The 24,416-nt window shown below is 34.6% G+C and overlaps 1 protein-coding gene across 1 annotated transcript in view; it reads left to right on the plus strand.

Moving 5' to 3' along the window:
• The first annotated feature begins 23,460 nt into the window (after positions 1-23,460).
• The window catches only part of LOC149772735 (glutamate receptor 3-like), a 109,952-nt gene continuing 108,996 nt past the window's right edge, over positions 23,461-24,416 (plus strand). Inside the window, exon 1 of the mRNA XM_089947405.1 lies at positions 23,461-23,839. Coding sequence (XP_089803531.1) covers positions 23,647-23,839 — 193 coding nt within the window. The 5' untranslated portion in view covers positions 23,461-23,646. The remainder of the gene's footprint in view (positions 23,840-24,416) is intronic.

Below are 24,416 nucleotides of genomic sequence, written 5' to 3' on the forward strand. Positions count from 1 at the left end.
GTTGTCACGGAAGAAATCTGCAAACATGTGCGGAAGGTCGACTGGAGAGAAGGTAGTTGGAATTGGTGTTGATTTGTTCCTTGACATTAGCTTGTTAGTAATCTCGAAGAGCTCTTTGCAACTGGAACTTTCCACGATCTTAGTAGTGTAGTGGGCTGATTTCGCTGCATGTACTATATTTGTGACATTCTTCTTAGCGACTTCAAAGATTTGCTTATGAATAGTGAGTCTGGTGGAAAGGCAGAGCCTCTCAGCTTTACGGCGGTCTCTTTTAGCAGTGTGAAGCTGTTCCCTAACACTGCAATACCATGGAGAACACTTTTGAATTGATGCTCTGCACTTGGTAGCTGGGGCATGTTTGTCAAGCAATGAATACAGACAGTTATCGAGTTGTTCTGCGGTAGGATGTAAGAAAGTTGTTAGGTTAGCTTGGATGTCGTGCATTAGTTTGGTTCTATTTATCATACGGAGGTTTCTCTTAGTAGCAGATAATGGTGAATGGTTATGGACTGATATGTCAAGATGGCATATAATGCAGAGGTGATCTGATGCAAGGTCATGGGATACCAGGAAGGACCGTAGAATGTTATCATCAGGTCTATGAAAAATTCAGTCTAAAATGTGACCATGTTTATGGGTGGGTTGGTTAACTGACTGTCTGAGGCTGAAAACATTATATGAATCTATGAGTTTTGATGTATTTGAGTTTCCGGGACAGTCAAAGTGAAAGCTGAAATCTTCAAGAATAATCAGGTTGCCACCTATCGAATTTCCATAGTCCAGGAGAATCGGAAACTGATCCAAAAAGAGAGAGTCAGCCAGCTTGTTTTTTCTACTAGGAGGAAGGCGGTATAGGCAGACAAAATGGACTGACATTTGCTCCAGTGTGAGTGTGGTTTGTACTAGTTCAAACGATGTGTGGTCGAAATTGAATGTTGTGGTGTAGTTAAGACGTTTTATCATGGAGTTCTTTGTGATGACAGCAATTCCACATCCGCGAGAATTAGGGAGGAACGACTTGATGGAGTAACCAGTGGGTGTTAGATCCTCACACTTGGGCTCATCGCCTGATGTTTTTAGCCATGTTTCTGTCAGGAAAAATATGTCAACATTCTGGGCTCTGATAAAATTAACTATTTCTGTGCGCTTTTCCGGTGGTCCTACTGACTGGGCATTGACTAATGCAATGCGCAGAGGTATTTCTTGGATAGTTGACACAAAGGTTGCCGAATTAATAGGGATTTGAATTAGGTTATCTAAATTAATGGTCGATTTTTTTTAAATGGTTGTGCCGAAATAAGGGAGACAATTGTGATTCTTCTCCCTGTTCTACGCCGGCCAGATTTGAAACAACGTTTCTTTTTTCGCTTCTGTTTACATTTAGGTAATGATGAATGTAGTCCCAGTTCGTTTAGTCTAGAGCACAATGTAGTGTGGAGAGCCAAGAACTGATCATTTAAAGCAATTAATGAGGGTCCATCGTAGCATAAACCGGTTGACTGGCGAGTATCACGTGATGGCGGTTTGTTCAAAAACAGTGGAGCAAGACAGCCGAGACAAAGTCTAATTGTTCTCTTTTCCAAAACAAGGAGATGAAGAAACACATACGAACTTAACATCCAATATATAATGAACACAATAACGAAGATGAAAACAGGCAACAAGCACAAATATCATGAAAAAGGCACTAAAATACGGAACAGCTGCTTCAAGCCGGTTAAGCGATAGCGGCCATCTTGTTTATCTTGTTTATCTTGTAGTGGTGAATACTACTTTCTAAATGCTTGATTGGTTCCTTTCCATTTATGCTTATGTTTTGCTTTATGTATTCCTGAATATTTTTAAGTAGGTCTAAGTTTTATAAGATGGCTCATCAAAAATAAAATAATATTCTCATATATACAAACTTGGTCGCATCTAACATCTGATTAGCTAACGGCAAATCAAGAACAACTGGATGGTCAGCAGTTGAATCTGGAGTCCACTGTCTGATCCCCTCTCAGCTGCTAGCCAAAGTTCGGTCCATCATATCCCAGGATCAATCTATGTTGGTAAAATCCTCGCCTACAATTATAAATTGCACAACAGATTACAAACATCACATAATGACTCGGAATCTTTGCAGCAGTGCTGTAACTACTAACTCAATATTTTGAATAAAATACTGCAAAATATGTATCAAAATATTTAGCAAACCAAGCTCAGGAACATACATTGAGACTAAAGTTAATAACTAATTATTTTGTGTAGACTTTTGAAAGCAACACGAAAACTCAACTGAGCATTCCAATTATGCACTTCAAAATTAAGTAAATTATACTTCTCAGGGGCAGTGAACTGTGTAAGCAGAGCCTGTAATTTGTATAAGCTTTAGTGTATGCCTATCCAAAAAAATGACATGGAAAGCGTAAAAATACGATTTTAGGAAAAGCTTTGTAAATAAATATTACTTTACTAAATGCACTCGATATTTTTCCAGTAGCAAAATACAGGAATTCCAACTAATACGATGGGTTAAGTTTGCGTTTTATATTTAAAAAGTTAAAGATTGACGTTCCTTTCGAGGTTCTCTGTAACTTTTTGTTTTGAATCGCAGCAATCTTTTTTGTGTGAGACATATTTTACTGAATTAAATATTAAAAATTAAATAGATTACATACTTGTTGGTTATTGGTTTCTGACTTAATAGATGTATCATACATGCACTGATCGAGACAATTTACGTTTTATGAGTTCATGTTTTGGCAAGATCATCGGAATTCAGAGCTACCGTAAAATGGGTTAATATGTATACATCAAAAGCATGATGTTGTAGTAATTATTTCACGACGATATGGACGTTTGATGCAACTACATATATTCTTTGTCGCCTTGTAGCCATTGAGTTTTGATGTCTTAAATGAATAACGTACACTTTATTAAATACATTACACCAAACATTCGTATGCGAATGTCTGAACTTGGGAAACACTTGATAAAACCTTATTATGCATGCAAACAATTTTACCATGACTGAACAGCTTGCATATTTGCCGGATGTTTTAAATTGAACTTTAAGATGGCCTGTACAATCTTCGAGCGATTTTCAAAATAAATTTTACAAAAGAACACTCTCCTTTTATTAACGAACTGAAAGGGATAGCCATAGTTTTCAGGTTCTTGTCAATTATCATACCCTGGTTGGTTATAACAGCTTCCCAGACCAATGGCTGGCTGTAAGCGAGACAACATACAGTAATACGAAATAGTTGCTGAGTTCTACTTTAAAATAATATGCTTCAAGAGATAATGTTAACAATATTCTTCTTGATTATGCTTCATGAGATGCCCTTAATCCAATATGAGGTTGAATAGGATACGTTGCCGAGCTAACAGGCAATAACGGTAATAAATAAATGAAATATTCCACTTATGGTTGGGCTGAAGTTGGGTTTAGGTATTTTTGTTCTTTTCGATCGTATCGAGGTGCTTTCCGAATGGAAGTGCATATGTATATTACACTCACGTTTCTTATTATGGAATTATATTATAACTTGCGTTTATTTTATATCTCCCAGCAGAGTATTGATCTTTTGTCCATAGCAAGCAACCGAAAGCTTGACATATACATATCTGATATGTTCTACTTTGCTACAACAGCAAAATGTACTTACCTTCATTACAAGAAATATTTTATTTTACTCACTAGCAGAGATTAAAAGCATATGCTAGCCTAGTAAAATAAGTATGCATACTAGAAAATGGAGATTAGAAAATATTTGGGTTCGGGGTTGCACAGGCTGCAAACATTTTAATGCCTGTACTACTTTGTAATTCAATCTTAATGCACCAGACTTCAGATATGAAACACATCCAAAATAGTTAACGTATCGAATCAATACCCAATTGTATCTGACACATAGTATTAACGCAAGTCGTTGAATATTTTTACATTCCCGTTTTCTTTAAGTGTCGACTTATTATGAGACATATTTCAACAATTACAAATGCTGTTTCTACAACATTTCAGTTCTTTTCATTTTTTTCAACCCAGGTGCTGTCTAGTTTCTCATGACCTACATATAAAAAGGAACCGCATTAATTAATATTTAATATTCCATCATGTTTCCACCTGACGTATTTAAATGAGACCAGAAATCAGTGGAAATATAAAATAATAATAAATACACTATAAAATAATCTTATTTTGAAGTATCATCTGCGACCGTATGCCAATATTTAAATATTGGCATATCTTCAAGGATACGCACATGCTAGGCCTAGACTAAAAGTTGGCGCTGTTCCAGACATACCGTTAGAGATTTTAAATCCTGGAAAGAGTGTTAAACGTGTGAGATCCGAAACAAGACAAAAAAATGGGTAAGTGACCACAAAATGCATCAATTCATTCACATATATTTTTCTACACCAGCAGTGCTAAATAAATCCAATAGCCCGAGACCCGGGGCCCCTCTGATTTTAGCTCGGGCCTATCCTATATTCAAAATAATATGCTCGTCGGGCTTGTAGAAAAAAAAGAAAAAAAATAATTGCTTGCATGAGGCAACTTTGATCGCACTGATGAAATGAGTAAATGTATTTTCAAGATGCTAACATACATGCCTTAACAGAGCACACTCTAAATCAAATCACCACTGTCCTGGCTTAAATTGAGATCTCATTTTAATCAAACCGAAGCTTTGCTAAAAATAAGATTCTGAACCCCTGACACGATCATGTTTCGAGAAAACACAGTTTTTAGTAATCTTAAAAATAAAAAAACAATTTTTAAAAGTTAAAAAAGCCCCTTTCAGTATATGGCTGTTACATGTAGTATGTATAAACAGTAATCTGTAATGATTGGAACTGATATCAAATTTTCCCTCGGGCAGTTTAAATAGCAGTGATTAAAAGAAAAGAGGTCAGGTACAAAATCAAAGTTTCATATTAATTGGCTGACTATAAATTTGGGGGAGGCGACTACTGACCCGTCCACCTTGCGCCAGTGTCAAAGCGCCCATGGGACTCACTATTTCTCCCTGTTATACGCCTTATTATCCCCCAGGACAATTCCCGTTGTCCTATTTTGGTCAGCTGTGTCTAAACTGCACAATATCTGATTTTGTACTTAAATACACAAGCAATAAAGCCAGTGTAACTAATTATCAGTTAGGGGCCGTCCAGTTAGTACGTACGCATGGAGGGGGAGGGGGTAATCTAAATGCATACGCTTGCGTATGGGGGGTGTCTACTGATAATGTACGTACGCATAGGAAACGGGGGATGAAACCTCGATAATAATTTGTCAATATTTGCTTTCAAATGAGCCACAGTTACGCAACATTTATATTTGATGCAGCCAGACATTCAATGTCGGTGGACTATGGGTTTTATTAAACACGTTAATATTATTAATCCTTGATCGTTTATACGTGGATTAAATATATGCCGTTCTATAGAATTCAGGAGGGGGTGCATCAAGCGTAAATAAGCCGGTGGGTTGTGTGTAAAAAAAAAGTACACAGGTGTAAATGGCGGGTGGACGGGATAAGCTTTGCCAGATTTTTGCGTACGTACTAAATGGATGGCCCCTTAATCCGTATCCTTGCATTTATGTTGTGAGATGGACTGCCCTACGGAGGTACTTTAAAGAACCCATGTTCGCCAGTGTGTGTATGTAAGTAACAACAATTGACTGGCAATAAACGATGCCCCTTTTTGATGTAACTTGCGATGCCTAGGATTTCATATTAACAGTTCAAATCTGCAGTCACAAATTACCGTACACGTGGCAAGTGTTTTTCCCACGTTTTATGTCCGACCTTATTTCCTTAGATTTAAGTCTTAAGGCACGTAACACTGTTTACTGAATAAAATATTTATTCCAAATTAGTTCGGAGTGGGAGGGGGCACAAATACTTCATGGTATATTCTGTTTTATTCCTTCTTTTAATTTAATGATGGCAATTAAACTCTACATATACGATAATGGAAAGTCGGGTGTTAACTGGCCGACTTTCTTTGGCGGAAATGGATATCCGAATTTGTTTGCAGAGAAAATTACACAGCATTCACAGTGATCATTCATGAGATTTAAGCTAATTGGTAACAATTTTATTTTTTAATTTCTTTTTTACTATAGTACTGTTGTAGTGTTTAAAAAAGATCTGAAATGTACGTGAATAATATTTGATCTTATCATTCTATTTAACGAAGAAACAACTGTCACGTGATATTAATTATTCCGTCCAGTGCCGGATTCAGACATAGCGAGGCCCTAAGCTATGGGAAGCTGTAGATACCCTACTTGGTATAAAATAAATCTGAGAGACCCCATCAGACTGAGAGTTCAGACTGTGAGGCCGTAAGTTCTTGGTCGTTTATCTTATGACTAAATCCGGCATTGATTTCGTCACTACAATATTCACAAGTGATAAAATATGGCATATGTGGATTGCATACGTTATATATATATATATATATATATATATATATATATATATATATATATATATATATATATATATATATATATATATATATATATATATATGTACGTTTATTTTTCTTCTTCTGAGACATTAAAATTGACAGAAAATATAATAATCGGGAGGTCTCTGCGAAACATTAGGACATATTACTTTTCTTTGGGGGGGTCACCAGACAGATGCCCTCCCGCCCCCCCCCCCCGTTTAAAAAAAATTAAAAGTTGTTTTGTGTTTTTGTATCCCCTAAAGGTGTATTTGTTTGTATTATTTATAATAGAATTTTTATCAAATATATATATATATATATATATATATATATATATATATATATATATATATATATATATATATTTACATAACATTTTTTATGCGGTATTTAATCCCTAGTGTGAGCTATAGGGTTGTTCATCCGACACTTGGTTATAACCCCAGTGTCGAAATTCCTTCCCTTGTTTGCTTGGTGATCTTTGCCAGAGATCCCTAAGTCCCTTGTATGCTATATGTGTTTGCTATATGTATGTGTGTTATATGTTTCTATGTTGGGACGGCAGCCATAATCAAATTTTTTCCCCAGTTGTCTTCTCGTATACTTATAAAATGGTTGTTTAGTAATAATTCATTTTTATTTATTTAAATATTATAATTGAGTTGTTTGAGTTTTGGTCGAGAAAACGGTGTGATATATAATAGTTTTAAAAAGAAACTTATTGTTTTAATTGAGTGATCATTGTGTGTCGTTTTCTCGCTATTTCTTTAATTTAGAATGAGAGGCTTTATCCGGGGAAGGATCCACAATTTTCTTTATTTCTGAATGTTTCGCCTTTAGCGAAATAAAGCTCTCTCCTTTATTTATTAAAAGTATAAATACAATTTCCAAAACGTTTTTCTTTGTATATTTGGTGTTAGTTCTATATGAGTATTGTTACTTCTTTATTTGTAATTATATTTTCCGTTGTTTCTGTTCTGTTTGTCCATTTCATCCGTGTGGGTTTTTCTGTTGCTATTTCGCAGGCCTGTCCACTTCGCGTAGCGCCTTGTGACTTAGACCTGCGACGTCTATGCAACTTACTTCACCCACAAAGGGGTTCCCTGTATCCCTTACTCTGTATGGCTTAATGAGAAGAAGAAAAAAAAAATTAATTTTAAAATTTAAACTTCAAAGAAAAGATTTAATTTTTAAAAAAAAATTCCTTTTATTCTTTGAAATATGGATGCTGAGGGGTGAGAGATGGGGGCAGGGCTTCAGCTCGCATTTGCGTTACCCGTCCCCACATTGGTCGGTATTACCGAGTCCCTCCCCCATCTCCCCCCCCCCCACAAAAAGAAACCAACTAAGAATGTGTTATATCAAACTAAATGTAAGCATATGTTTGTAGTAAGACGTATTGGTTTCATATTGCAATTTATATTCAAATTTTGTGTAATATATTTATTATTTGAAGATCTGTATCACCTGTCCATAGGATATCATTGTTGTTACTATGTAGTCTATTATTTTTAAGACGATTTTGTTTTCATAGTCTACATCTATATATAAAATATTGTTTTTATTATACTTATACTTTTTACAAATTTCCATTATTAGCATTATCCTATTGTTTTTTGTTTTATCGCATTGGGCAATCGTATGTAGTTTGGTGAAGTTTGCTGTTTTGCATAAAGGGCATTTCGGTATTATTCTAATCATACGACGTTTGATTGCTTCTTCGCCTGTAATCCGGGCGTTATGCAGATATTTAAAAATAATGCTTTGTGTTTTTACGGATCTTATTTTTTCCCAGTTTTTCCAAGTTTGTGTCCAGTTTATCCCCCAGTTGTCCTGCTCTACACTGCATTTTATCTTTTTTGGTTACTTCCTCTCAAATCCAAGCATTGCTTTTACTTATTTTTAATTTCGAATGCTCTGTTTTGTCCCTATAATTTAAAGTATTTCTCTTATATATTTGAATTTACGCGGCACTTCGAATTTTTTTTTTAATTTATTATTTTTGTATATCTCTGGTCGGCGTCTCAGAGTGAAGCCGAACTAGTAGATGTACAGTGCTTCCCACGCTGTAACAGGGTCTGGTTGCACATTTTTAATCTATTAATTATGTTTGTTAATTTTAGTAGTGGGGGGCTCGGCAGACCCAAGCCCCCTCTACTTTTGGCTCTATATAGTCTCTTTTTTATATAATGCTTTTAGTGATTCCAAATGTAGTCTTATTATTTCGTTGTCCATCTTATTTAAAATGTTGGTATCCATGTCTATTGATTTAATTATATAGTTGATATTGGAATACAAAATATGTCTTGGCCACTTTTGCCCGCTCCATGATACATACTGGCGCCATGGCCCAGATTTTCACATTTTCTCTTATTTTGCTGATAATATGTTTATAGTTTTCTACAGTTTCCTTTTTGCCAAAGTAAACCCCCAAAGCCTTCACCGTATCTCTCAGTAGGTGGGTGGGTGGGATAAACCCAGGATGGTTGCCTCTCCAGTTACCTATTTTTAAGATTTCAGTCTTGTTGTGATTTATTTTTTAACCCGACGCTTTACCATATTTTTCGAATTCTTCTTCTAGATGTCTATAGCATTTTCCCTCTCTTATAAAGTTGGTGCAATCATCTGCATGTTGGAGCATTTTTACTTCTTTTTGTAGGTTTGGTATTTGTTTGCCTTGTATTTCTGAGTTGTTTCTTATCTTATGACTTAGGATTTCTATTGGCATTACGTATAATATCATTGATAGTGGACATCCTTGTCTCACTGATTGTTGTATTTCAAATTCTTTCGTGCATTTTCCGTTTCCCTGTACACATTAAGTTATCCATGTGTATAGGACGTCAGTCCATTTTCGGAAATTCGGTCCGAAGCCATTTTTTTTAGTACATTCTGTATATAGTTTTGTTCTAATCGGTCAAAAGCTTTCTCCTGGTCAAAGAGTACCATAGCACCCTTCGTACCTGTTTCATATATGTAGTCTATTATGGTTTTAATGTTTAAAATATTATTTTTATATCTCTCCCTTTTCCCCCACAGATTTGGTTTGCATTAATTATTTTGTTTATCCCACCCTTTACTCTATTTGTTAGTATCCCACTTAAAATGTTATAATCCGTATTTAGAAGTGATATAGGTCTCCAGTTTTCAATCTCGTCTCTATCCCCTTTCCCTTTATGTAAAATTGTAATAACCCCCACTATCATAAATTTAGTCATTTTCCTTTTACTTAAAATTATATTACTGTAAAAAAGCGTTCAAGATCGGCGTTAGTTCACCGTGGAATGTTTGGTAGAATTCCACGGTGAATCCATCTTTCAATAACGATTTTCTCTTAGTGAGTGTAGCTATGTTCTTTATGATTTCTTCATCTGAGACGACATCGTCACATTGGTCTCTATGTTCTGGTGATGTCATCTCACAGTCAACATTTTTTAAATAGCTGTCGATTGTGTTGAATTCTATATTCTGTGTAGTGTATAGTTCTTTGTAATATAGAAAAATACTATTTAAAATGTCTTCTTTTGTCGTGTGGGTTACATTGTTTATTTTTATTTTATTTAAGAATGTATCAGTCCTTTTTCTAAATTCTTCTCTTTTATATAAGTTATTTGCTTTGTTGTAGATCTCTGTGAATTTTCCCGCCCTTATTATTCTCTCCTGATTTTCGTCTTCTTCAGTGATTTTGATTTTATATGTCAGTTGCTTTTTTCGTCGTTGTTTGTTGTCTTACTTAAAGTTAATTTGAGTTCGTTTTTGTCTTTCTTCTTTCTTTGTTTTTCTGCCCTTCTGTTGGAGTATTGAATTGATTTTCTTTTTATTATTTTCTTAAACCATCCCATTCATTTATTATATTTATAGTTTCTTCAGTTTTAAAAGTCTCGATTTCTTTTTTTTATTTCTATATATTTTTTTTCATTTAAAATTTTGTATTTTAGTTTCCATTGTCCTGACCCTCATTTTTCTCTTTTTTTAATTTTAGGTCCATAGTTTTTGGTTGTGTTTATATAAGTTAATGAATCATAAAAGTTCCCGTAAAATCTGTCAATTCTGCTTGATTGATTTTGTTTATAATTAAAAGTGAATTCTCTCTTTAGTATATTAAGTTTTCTATAAATGTCATGCAATTTGTGTTTATTTATTAAGTTTATCATTTCAGTCATGTATATTTTGTCGCTAGTTGTTAGGTCAGTCGTTCTGTCAATTTCGTCCTCTACCCAGCCCCTTTATTTCTATTTGAATCACGACTAATATAGGAGTATCAAAATGTGTGGGGTAGATAATGAACCTATTTCGCCATCCATTTTGTATCCCCTCTATCTCTTTGATTGGTACTCCCTTCGCTTTAAAAGCGGTGACAATGTCTGATTGTCGGGGGCATTCTGCTACTGCCCCGAAATCCATCAACTGACATCCTTTAGGGCGGGGGCTATTAGAATATCTCTACCGTTCCCTTTCTCTACTTTTACGTCAAAGTATTGGTCTAGTCTAGCCCCTTTATACATTGTTTTTTGTCCCTGGGCCATGTTACTAATTGGGAAAAATTTCCAAAGTGTTATCAAAATACAGCGCACTGTAGCAGAAAATACAGACCGCTATACTGCAGACAACAATACAAAATACAAAATTAAATATTAGAAAAGGATTAATTGATGGAATGGATCAAGACGGTGATCAAAATATTTGTCAGTTAATCCTAGTGAGCAATGTGATTTTCGCTCATTTGGTTTCACGCTGCTGCGTAAAACTATGTATCATCTAGGCAAAAACACTCTGTAACGAAAATACAGATTGCTTCAAATGGAATGTAACTTGCTAATTGCTAAACAAAACATACGAAAATCAATGTAAATAAATAAATGTAAAGGTATTTAAATGAAAAAAGATCACAAATGTGATCTAACAAGCAAAAAATTAAAAGGTGAAGTGAAAATATGGTGTAATACTAATATATTCTTTCTCTCTCTTGTGGTGCGCTCTTACGAGCTGCCTTGGTTGCCAATGTTGCCAAGCATTCCTTCAGACTGTGAGTTCAGACTGAGAGGTCATAAGCTCTAGATCGTTTATCTTACGACTAACTCCGGCATTGATTTCGTCACTACAATATTCACAAGTGATAAAATAGAATATGGCATATGTGGATTGTAGACGTTATATATATTTATGTATATTTTTTCTTCTGAGACATTAAAATTGACAGACAATATAATAATCGGGAGTTCTCTGCGAAACATCGAGACGTATTACGAGCTCGGGAGGTAGGTGTGGAAATAACCCCAAAGTCGGTATGTTTTTCTCCCAGCTTGACAGTTGACAGGTATGAACTGTCCGGGCTTGTGACATTTCAGTCAGGGATTGTGAGTTTATTTAAGCTACCAGCCCGGGGCCTGTGCCTAAATACATTTATATGAGCACTGACCAGTACAGTACATAAACTATTATACCAGACATATACATTCAGTGGCCGATTAAACCCTATGGAGTCCCTTAGGCCCTTAGGCAGTCTAAATCTTGGGGATCCCCTCAACAATGATCTTCTAATATGTTTTATCAATATTATTTTGATCCGTTGTCGCGGGGACCATAGGCCGGTGCCTACTCTGCCTATTTGGTAATCCGACACTGAAACACTGAATATATTATCAGATTTGCAAATACGCTAACTGTAGCTTGTGTGTAAAATAACATGTAATTGAATCATAAGAAGGAAGCTTCTTAATGTTTGAATTAATTACTTATGATTTCTGCTTTGCAGATTTGTGGGGGGGGGGGTGTGAAAAACTAATGATTATGTTACGACCGATGAAAACCATTCTCAATGCCTTTTACTCCTCCCCGGTAATGGATGTTGTTTCACACACATGTTGGTCCCTGTTCTAGTCTATTCGCCCAGAATTCAGTATTGCTTCTCGGTGTTTCAGTGTTGGATGTCTATTTTCAAGATAATAATCACTATGAGGTATTTGTTTGTGCGTGTTGGGGGTATTTAATGAATATATCATTTACATATAAAACAATTGAACCCCAGCCTTCTTAAATGAATTTGTTGCATGGTGATAAATTTTAAATGTTTGCATCGGGCGCTATCACTCAGTCTTTATTACATGTTTGCAAAGCACACAATATAGAAGTATTTATTTTAAAATTACATTGCTGTTTTCAAATTCCAAAATATGAAATATGAGCACCTTCTTACTGTTGTACTTTTCTGCTTTCAGGTTTTAAACATATTGTTAGCACACAGTTCAACATGTATAGTTATGAGCGTATCTCGGAAGCAGATTCAACTTTTGAATGTGCAAACCAAATCGTGTCTCCTCATGTCCGTCTCGCACGCCATGTTTCTGTTTGTTTTCGAGGACTGGCTAGTATTTTGTCACGGGACCACGTGATATGTCGTCTCATTAAAACTCTAAAAAATCTCAGCAGTTTTCGTGGTATCTTCCGCGCAATATAATCACTACCCACCTACCATATTTAATTTAAAAACATTACAGTCGAATTAAAATTTGCAGAGAATTCCACACATACAAGGAAAAGTTTCATTTCTGGTTTCCTTTATGAGTGAGCTTCGTTAAACATGTTAAAGATTTAACGCGGCGCAAAACCATAAACATCAATTTAAAACTGCCGTGTGTTACAGTGACAATGGTAATAAATTACAATGCTACAATACATGTGTATGTATGTATGTAGGTTTGTAGGTATGTAGGTAATTTGGTAGGTACGTACGTACGTACGTGCGTAGGTAGGAACGTAGGTAGGTATTTAGGTAGGTAGGTATTTAGGTACGTAGGTATTTATGTAGGTATTTATTATGAAAGTATGTTGTTGTTTTTGTAGAGTTTAACGCCATTTTTCAGCACAAGATAGGCTATACGTGAAGGCCAGTATAACTGGAGGAGGAAGAACACTGGATAACTCTGAGGAGAACCACCGAAGCACGATTAGCTACAGGCAAGCTTTCTCACGTACTTACGTTAGCCTAGCCTGTTAATCGAACCAACCCATTGGTGAGGTGGCAGTGATCCGGAACGGTGAGCGCTTTAGACCACTAGGCCACTCGGGGCCCGTATATAGGAATGTGTGCATGCATGTATGTATGCATGCATGTATGTATGCATGTATGAAATCTTTTAGAAAATACAGCACTCTTTATTATACGATCCTAATTATTTTAAAGGTCCACGACATTCTCAGTTGAACATCACTTCTGAACGCATTCCATGCCAGAGACACTGTACCCATTAGTAGTCTCTAACGGACATACAAGAGGTCAAATTGGTCTATTACAATGTTCCCAATCTTGCACGTCGATTAATGTTTTGAATTATTGTCTTAGGGAACAAATTCAAGCTTCAACTTCTAACCGCAAGCGACGACGGAAAACATGCAACCAACACGCAATCGTGTCACAAGGATAGAAAATAACAACAAATCCATGAATCGTGAATTATATTAAGATTTTAAATTTTGAATTACTGTTTGCAATTATGCTTTAACACCTGAGAAAAATATTACTATATTTAATGTCATGACAACATTGTATTCCACTTGTATTATATTAGCTGTAATTTGCTCAATTATGTTTCATCATTGTATATACTTACATGCATGCATTGCATACTCAGTCGTTTATTGATTTATGTAATGTCTTTAAAGTTTGATTATACTGACGAGTATGATGAATGTCTCTTGCGAGATGACTATAGTTTCAGCCATGTTCAACTATAAGATGCCAATGGTGCCTCCTGTATAAACGCGATATATTTTCGAAAACCTAAAATGCCTGGAAATGTATCGCAGTTTGTGTTAAAAGCATGTCACTTTCCACTTTACTCTGCACTCAATAATAATGTATTATACGTTTAGTATGGCACAAAACACTATAGTATTGGTTTAAATTGCGATGTGGGATTTGGGAATTTACACGTTTCTGAGATAAGAAAACAGAATTGAAACTGTTGAGTCATTATATGGGCGCCAACTAATGTATTAAGCATTCATAAAATATTGCGTAACACCTCGGCAGATACCATATGTGCTAAACTCTGGGAGAATTTAGAAGTATTAAATTACGATATATTTTATATCACATTATTGTATCAGAAAAATCCATAGCCGGGTCTATCATTTGTCTCCTGAGACGCAGGTGCCGTTGTTCATCGTTATTTTGTTTTCGTGTCATCTGTCGAAGAAATATATCATCACAATGTTTTGTTTCAATGTTCTGTTTTTATAATTACATAGGAATGATGAGAAACGTTTTGGAGTATATAAGACATTAACGTACAGTTTTGTTGTACTCTGATATGTAATTACATCACGATTGCAACTGAGTCCAATAGTAAACGACAACTTGTTTTAGAAATAGTGAGTGTTTCCATGAAACGGTTTGCATTTTCGACTGATTACACAAATAGGCAAGTGTGCTTTTGCAGGATGATAGCCATATTAAACATTGGGTAAGCTGGAGGAAAAAGAACCTACGTCGACTTTTATATATCCGTGACGTTGTTGCTTAAACTTGAATGGACATCAGCCAACATAGAGGTCACAACTGACAACTAGAGAAAACATTTAGATTTAACCTCTAGACATCAGTCATATTTGGCAGAAACTGTACTAACTTTACTGTTTTCCCTTTCATTACAATGTAACTTGGTTTATTCATATCTAATTGAAAATAAAGGATTAGCATGCCTAACTCCGATAGCTGATTTGCGTAATAGCCACATAATGTGCACGTTTGGAGTGAGTAATACTCGTCGTTTTGGACGCGAAAAAGCGATTAAAAAAACAGCTGAAATGTAATACCTTGAGGATACTAGATGACAACGACACAATGTCTTCTATACCAATCAAGTTTGTGTAATGTAATTGTAGAGAGGACATATAGAAACGTAGTTCTTACAAATTTAACATGATTATCAGCAGCAAAAACCCAAAGCCTGGAAATATTGGTAAAGGTCGTTAAACTATTCCCACAGGAATATTATTTAATTTCCGTCCTCCTACGAAGAGAGTTACTGTGGTTTATCAGCATTTTGTTGACAATAAGCGAACCAAATTTCATGCATGAGATAGTATATCAAGGATTACAGTAAAATTTTCATTGCACACGAATGCTATTTTCTGCCCATTTCTATTCGTCTCTACGGTGCTCAAGAATGTCACTGTCGTTTGCAGTTGTTGTACTTCTTTTATTCCAACACTGTTGTGTGACCACAAAAAGTTTCCGTCCTTACTGATACAAGGAGGTAAATGTACCAATAATATCTTAACTTTGAATCTACTCGCATAATACCAGCCACTTTAGTTACATTTTTCGTACTATTCTCTAGACAAGTTGTTACGTTAGAATGGACAATCAAGGAAGCATCTCTTACATATTTACCTTTTTCATAGCTTGTTTAATAAAACGTTGTCATACCTTGTTTTCAGTTTATATCATTCATTGATGGAAGCCATGTGATTATGTAGAAGAAAGATTCATTCCCCAACTTAACAGATGAATATAGTAGACCAAAGTACGATTAACGTATTATTGAAAAAAAAATTAGTTTCAAACAAACAATTTGGGGAAACATTCAAAAAGAGTTGTTTTATGTGTCAAAACGATTTTGTTTTAAACAGGTCGTTTGCAAAAATGTCACTTTCAAGAACATTTACTGACCACGTATAGATGGGATAGGGATCATTATTTACCGGAAGTAGCTATGTTATACGTTCTCAAAATGTGGTGTATGAGCAGTAATTTTGAGAAATGTTTCAGTTATTTTAAGTAGATGCAGTTAGATATATCAGAAACATTCATTTTTCACAGTTCTCTTTTTCAGTTCGCTTCATGCAGTTTTTTTCTGAGAGGCATATAATGCGATCAATATCTACTTGATTAGAAAACCATGGATACATATTCGCGTGAATTTCAAACACGCACACCATCTCGGAAAGTATGAGCTTCTTAATCAATGACCAAAAATGGACATACAAAAATAGACTGTAGCTCAGTTTTTTTTATATATTTTGATTAATCTCTCTCTTGTACTGTCATAAGTATAATATTGGACCTTGTGTCAATGGTAATTCATCTATATGAATTTGCCCACACTGTTGTAAATGGTGTGCAAGTTTATATATTCAAAATATTCGCTCCTTCTCACTATTTCATGAAATCGTTCATCTCAAATGCTTTTTTCCTTGAAGGCTATTCTTTTCAAACTAATTAATTCTATCACATGCAATAAAAACACATTAGGCATTCAGTATCAAATGTCTCGATATATCTATCATTGAACCATTCAAGATAATTATATAAGTTTTGTCCCAAGTTAGAAAATCAGAGAAACTCAGACATTATTCAGTAGAAGTTGTTTGTAAGACGAGGTAGACATTCAAAACTTATATAAGAGCAAGCAAAGTTCTCTTGAGTCATTCTATATATGGCATACAATTAGTAGTACAAGCCACGTTTGATAAGAGGAAGTGATACAATACAATTATTTTCCTTAAAATCTACTGAACTATGGAGGTTCGTTTCACGCGGTTATAACAGGTAAATGATTATGCTGAAAAATTGAGAAATTATATAATTGGACCATCTGTGATGTATTTTGTCACCAGTCTCAGCAGAGACATTTTTCAGGCCAGTTATTGGAAGGCCGTTATATTCATCCCTGCTGTGTTAGCATGAGATCATTGTTCCAACCAAAATGTAACAGAAATATCCGTTGTACAACAAAAGTATCGCCATATTAATACATAAAGTTGCCTCAAAAATGAAGCATGACGGGCAGTATCGTCATCTATGCTGCTAATCTAGCACTGTTAATCATGAATGAAACATCTTTGTGTATTGATGCCTTCCTTGAGGCCGTTCAAATAAACATTCACACATATTATTTTAAAATTCTCATGCGCAATCTTCTCAAGGCTAGAAGTTTTCATAAAACCATTAAAATTACTTTACTCTATACCTATGTTAATTTGCAGAGAAGGTATACACGTTATATATTTATAAATACTCACTATAACCATGACTGTTTGCAAATTTGTTATGAAGGTGGTATCAAAATATTCATTAGAAATAGCGAGAAATCTATTTGTCCCCAGCCAGATAGCGCCCAAAAGATAGTCAGGAAAGAAATGGCACAAAACGGGTGGGGGTAAGAAATGCTCCCATAACATGACACGATATCTTTTGCATTCCTAAATATGGCGGGAAAGAGAAATAGCTCCTCATAAATGGCACGAAGTCCATTCTGATCCACTAAGATGGCGTGGGGTAAATTTATTTAATATTGCTCTCTTTTGAAATAAGTTTCCTCCTACGTGAAACTCCAGTACCATTTTATCATATTGAAATTGGTCTAAATGCCACTGTTGAGACTTCCATGTAAAATAAAAGATTCCGTCTTAGAACCTATTAATCTGCTACGGCAACTGCATCATTAACAAACATTATTTTCCTGAGTCAGTTGCCTAATTGCATAAGGTTTCTTACCACTACTGCCACTACTACTACTACTAGTAATAGAAATAGTAGTAGCGGCAGTAATATTATTAGTAATTGTTGTTCTTTCAGTCTGTATTTTACACATCCAAGATGTCAGATCAATAAATCATTTAAGTTCTTAAGTCAACACAATTTTATTTCTACAGGAAAATATCATGAAGCACATATGTAACATGAGACATGAAATTCAACAATTTTACTTTATTTCTACGGTTATCAATACTGATTATATTGGTAAGTTAGTTTACATTCATTCATTACAATGTTCAATCCCCAACGGAATTTTGAAATTTGTTACATAATATGCAAATGTGCTTCGCGTCGGTATAGAAAACAATAATATAATCGTTCAAAATAGTTTCAAACCATCATGAAAACAGTATGCATTCCCCTTTATCGTTTCAATCTAGGAAATATATTATCAGAGTTATTTGGGACACAGGATATGCTAATTCATTTTTTTGTGTGTTTTGAATCCTAGGCTGCTCATACTTTCCATCACGAAATCTTTCTAATCTTTTCCTCATAAGTTATGCACAATTTTCTTCATCATCCAATCATTCAGTTCGTGGAAAATGATAAATGTCGCGTTTTAATTTACTGTTGTTTTGAGTCGAAGGTCAAGAATATTTCCTGGAATTTTATGTTGTGAGAATGTAATGATATTGCTAGTCTAAATAATATGCTGTCATTCGGGTCAACATCAATCTAAGTGTTACCGGTAAACACGAGTGTCGTTCAATTATAGAATGGCTTGTAAATTGAGACTGGTATAAATAGGAAGAATGGATTGTTCATTGAGACTGGTATAAATAGGATGATATTAACTTTCGAAGCTGTACTATATCATCGAATCTGAGGAATGTACATGCTGTTCTGGTAACTGCACAAAACTTATCGAATTCAAAGGATCGCCTCATAGCAGGTTTTGACTTGAGATTTACGCGGCTAATAGGAAACTCATTTATGTGAAGTATCTATAATTGAAGCAGGAAGTTGATCAATTAGATTAGATCGGAGTGCATTATTTTTGTCCAGAAGCACAAAGTCAGCGACAGCGGTTAACGTTTATCGATTTTTTGTCAGCTTGACAATTACATTTCAAGCTAGATTCCTGGAATATGCATTGTCACGGAAGGAGTCTATAATTATAAATAGACAAAAAGAGTTTATCAAAGAAACAATGAAATAATAGTATGATCATGGTGACATATTACAAATAATAGAGACATATTGCATAATGAAGTCACTTGTAGGTGGTAAACTGGCATTGGTTTCTTTACTAAGATGCACTCGATAGGCTAAACTGGACACAATAGCTATATAAGATACAATTTTGACTCGGATCTTAGTATTATTTAATCATTGCTTGGATGTGCATTACTTGTGGTCATTTGACTTTACCACGCCGTTGTTGCAGACCAGCAGCGCAAGACAATCAAAATATGCACGTTATTATTCCATCAACTTTAATTTTTTGTATTTTACTGCAGTATACTTGTATTTATATTTAGGGTTTAAATTTATTCTGCAAGTGTCCCTTCGCAAATATTTCTGTGTTGACTCCTTCTATAAGCAAACATATTTTGTCCCTAAACTAATATATATATATATATATATATATATATATATATATATATATATATATATATTCATTACACTGACACCACACAGTGCAAAACTAGTATCTAACTATTTTGAGCGGATTCGACTCTTCATGAGTCTTTTTCAAAGGCAAATACCAAACATCGACAGGAGAAACAAATAAAACAGAAACACTGTTGTGTTTGCAAAACTTTACATGGCTGTTTCTACAGTAATTAGACCTTTACATTTATTATGTTTCAACTAGTTTATTTCAACATGTTGAGCATGATGAAAAATATTTGCATTGAGATGCACAAATAAAATTATCTTTTGCACCCAACACATTTTCATTTAAATATTTTCCTAATTTTGTTTAATAGCCTATAACTACTACTACTATAACAATGAAATATCCGGGATATAATTTGGGATTGCGTAGATTTACATAACATAACAGATGTCGTTATGGATTATGGATTTCTAAGTCAATACAAATATTTCATTTGAAAGTTTACCCATGGCTAGATCTATAATTTCATTCACTTCTGTCTGTTTTGCAATCAATGAATGTTGACCGGCGGCAATACCTACCGGAAATACTGCTAGCATAACCAGCATACGCTATAGAGCTCGGATAGAAGGGACCAATAATGAAGTTACCGAAAGGGACTATGGAAAATTGGTACCTTGTTCACGTTTATAAGGCGTACATGCATACATTTGTTTCCATTAGAGCTCCTGCTGTCCACAATATACTTTTCTATCTTAACATTTTGAAAGCAAGTAAAACATCCCATTTTTATGACCTAACAAAAACTCAAAACTAGTGGTTAGAGCGTCCGCCTCGGATGCGAGAGGTCGTGGGTTCGATCCTCGACCGAGTCATACCAAAGACTTACAAAAATGGTACTAACAGCTGCCTCGCTTGGCGCGTAGCATTAAGAGGTCAGTGTTAGGACTCGTCGGCCTGGTGTCAGAATAATGTGACTGGGTGGGACATCATGCTACATGTTTGCGGCATGATGCCCCAGTGCTAGACATCATTATAAACTGCCACACTGCAGACATCGTAGCAATATGACTGAAACATTGTTACAGCAACGTTAAAAATCCAAATAACACACACACACATTCGTTGACCAATTTGCAGTGGAAGACCTAAACGAATCCATGTTATTTTAAAAGCTAGTATACTTTTGACCTTTATATATAGAGGTGAATTATACTCTATTTAATTCCTTGATTCAATTTTGCAGCGAGATAAACAAGTGATTAAGCTTTGACATAGTGTTTTCAGAATTGTTATTATACCAAATGGTGTTAAGGGTCAATTTTCCCAGTAGCCTAATTAACTTTTAATAACTTTTATTTTATTTTCAAAATACTTGTATACATTGTTATATAAAATCCACTGAAAACCATAAGACCAATTATGTAAATTTCGTCACCCACTGTAATTTTAACTTTTGTTGAAATTCTAAGGCTCTGTACGTCTTGCTTCTTGTCCAAACCGCTCTCGTTTTGTCTCATTTACAGTACTAGTATCTTTGTAAGGATGTTCAATGTTTCAATATAGCTTTCGTACGATTCAAACGAACCATTAAGAATTAAATTTGTATCCTCTTCAAACTGTAACAGTGCATATTATGTTTCTTTTAACTCGATAGCTTTTATATTTTTATTATTCTTTAATAGTGCAGCCATCGTGTATGCATATACTAAGAAGATGTATGTGGATATTGGAACAGCCCGTCTACATCCGCTGAACATTTGGAAAATTCTGAAAGGAACACAGTTTGTAAAACTGCCGATTATATATTATAATAAAAGATTTTGGCCCACTGTCTTATGCTTGATCCACAATTTTGAAAACTCAGAACATTACGAATAAATTTCCATGAGAAAATATCAAATGCTTTTTCAAAATCGATTATTAATAATGCACACGAAATTTGTAATTCTTCTCTAGTTTGAATAATGTCATATACGATCCTTGTATTTTTACCAATTTGTCTTTCATTTACAAAACCAATTGGATTGTCCGATATTATTTAATTTTGTACTGGCGAAATTCTTCTGGCATTATATTCAGTAGCTTATTTGTATACAACATTAAGTAGAGAAACTCGATGCCAGTTCCTATGGTACTGCATTGGATTATCCTCCTTGGGTATGCAGTTAATAATGTCGTATTCAAAACAGTTTAGTATGATCCAGTTCAATAAACTTCATTAACTTTTCTGACTACACAATTCCCAATGCCAATTCAAACGACTTACTTAAATTCAACTGCAAGCCATTCTGTTTCTGGACTTTCATAATAGTTATACAATCAAATACATCTTTTTGGTACCCTTGCTCTCTTATCCTAAAGACTGCTCTTGGTCAACAGTTGGGATTTTATCGTTTTTGAGAAAGTCTTAGAAGTCTATATCAATACGAGGTTTTCTTCAGTATACAGATTACATTACTACAATTTTACCACGAACTGAATATTAAACTGACCAGTAATAATTTCGTTTTCGAACGTATGTTTATTTTACTGTTTTATTCACATAGGTTCTCATTCTAGTTGACAAAATATCTTGTTGGTTTCTCAATCTCTTCTTTTCAATTTACTTTGTACTTAAAATTGCTCTATTCGAAGCTTTTCTTTGCTAATACTTTCATGTTTTTTTGTGGCTTATTTAATCTTCTAAATGGATCAAGGAGAGCAAAATTAGAATTATATGAATGTGCTTATGGATCTCGAACCAAGTACAACCATATAATACCCGACTAATTTTCATATTTCTATATAAGATCGTTTATATTCTTGAAAAATTTTGGACAGTCATTATATGTCAAATATGCATCATTTAAACAGACGTTTTCTGTAATTTGAATATCTAATGCAATTAAATTACCATCATTATCGGTTTTATATTATATATTATACTCAAAGTTGTTAATAAACACAACAACTCATGACCCCACTGTGCTCTCTATTATATGTATCCTGTAAGCAATATATATGACACTCCTGTTTTAAATATAATCAAAAACATCTTTACATTTTTCAGAAACTCCAAATCCCCAACAGCTGTCAGATAGCATCGTAATGTTTGAATTAATAATATTCGGCATAAAATAATAATTTAATCACGCTAGAAATACACAATGTTTTATAATTCATAGTAACCATGGTGATAAAAACCGGCTATTAATTAAGAGCCATAGTCTGAAGATTACGAACAACATCAGTGACAATGGAATATATGCCGGATAATACCGACCCATAACTCTCTCTCTCTCTCTCTCTCTCTCTCTCTCCTGGAACAAATTACAGTATTCAAGCACAAATTCACAAATACAAATAAAAATATCAATAAATATAATGATGTGCAATGGCCATTAGGGAGGCGAGAATCTGAATATGTAACATTATCGTTTTATCAAATAATTGATGTCTGTGTTTCAGGTAAAGATGGGCGACATAATTGTCTGTGATAAACATATTCCACGAATTCTGCCTCAATGAATAGCAGCTTCTAAGAGCAGTTCTTTGACATTCACATCAACTCGAAGATCGGTTCTCCACCTTTCTGAATATGTTCGCCCTAATAGCATGAATCAATGACGTATGCTGAACATTATTACAAACAACGTATAACACTGTTAATTTTATTGAATCTCTATCCATCATCCTTCCTTTTCAAATGTCACCATATTGTATTCGTAATTCAATAACTATTTGCTGCATCAGTAATTTGCAATTTGCAGTGTGCTAGTAACGCCCTTGTCATTGAAATATTGTGTGCCTTTGGACAACAGTGGCTGACTGCCAGGATCAATATCAATGTAAATATCATATAATACAATATACGAGACGTAGTACCGTACCCGTCTGATGATTTTTAGAAAAGCGCGCTGTAGGATATTGCCGGTGACTGGGGAGTCAAAATACATGAACGGGCTGCGAGCTTGATTATTGCATTTGAATGTGTCTACCGCAGTTTTGGAGTATCTGACGAACTGTGTGCTATTACAGAGACAACGTCTACTCAAACTATTAAGGCAGTAAAGAACTGAAACTAAATACATGCTTGTGAATGAAACGAAAGCTAACATGTACGCACGTGCTACTTAGACTAGACTGTTCCGGGACGCTAAATTTGTTTGACATTACAAGAATAATGCTGATCCACAGACCTGTACTTTTCTATTTCGGGTGTACCTCACTAGTGCTGATTTTGCTATTAGACGGTGTCATCGCAGACAAATGGTGCAGGACTGTCAAAATAGGTATTATCTATATGCTTGTCTCTCACCTATCGTTTTTCAGCTAAAATTACTGCAGACATAGATAAAATTGTGTATAGTAATGATTATCTATGCATTATATTTTAACAAATTTAAACAATTTTGATATATTGAACAATAAACACATTTTTTGTTTAATTTCCAAAGAAACTAAGTTACTGGCTTGTTCCGAACATATTGAAGGATACTTACGTTTAAAAATAATATTTAGCCTATACCGATAGTGATTACTATTTGCTGCACATAATAATTAGACAATACGCTATCATCGTTAATGACCATTTCAGGGGGTACTTGGTAAAGTCATATGCCATAAGAACCTTTTTGAAAATTATATGACAGCGGTCTCCAGTTCGAATCTCATGTAAAAGCTTACTATTCTTCCTCTTTTTCGCATTAACCCATCCAGTTCAAGTCATTGTATTTTCTAGATACAAAATTATATCTGGTATTGCCTGAATATTTCTCATTATAATTTTTTTAAAAATGAATACCAATATGTTGGTAATATTACTTCATTTACTTTTTTATAATCCAATAAGCGTAGTTTTATTATGAG

Source organism: Sinohyriopsis cumingii, unplaced genomic scaffold, assembly GCF_028554795.1.
Source record: "Sinohyriopsis cumingii isolate HCF-2022 unplaced genomic scaffold, ASM2855479v2 utg001182l, whole genome shotgun sequence".
In the NCBI taxonomy this organism is placed as follows: domain Eukaryota; kingdom Metazoa; phylum Mollusca; class Bivalvia; order Unionida; family Unionidae; genus Sinohyriopsis; species Sinohyriopsis cumingii.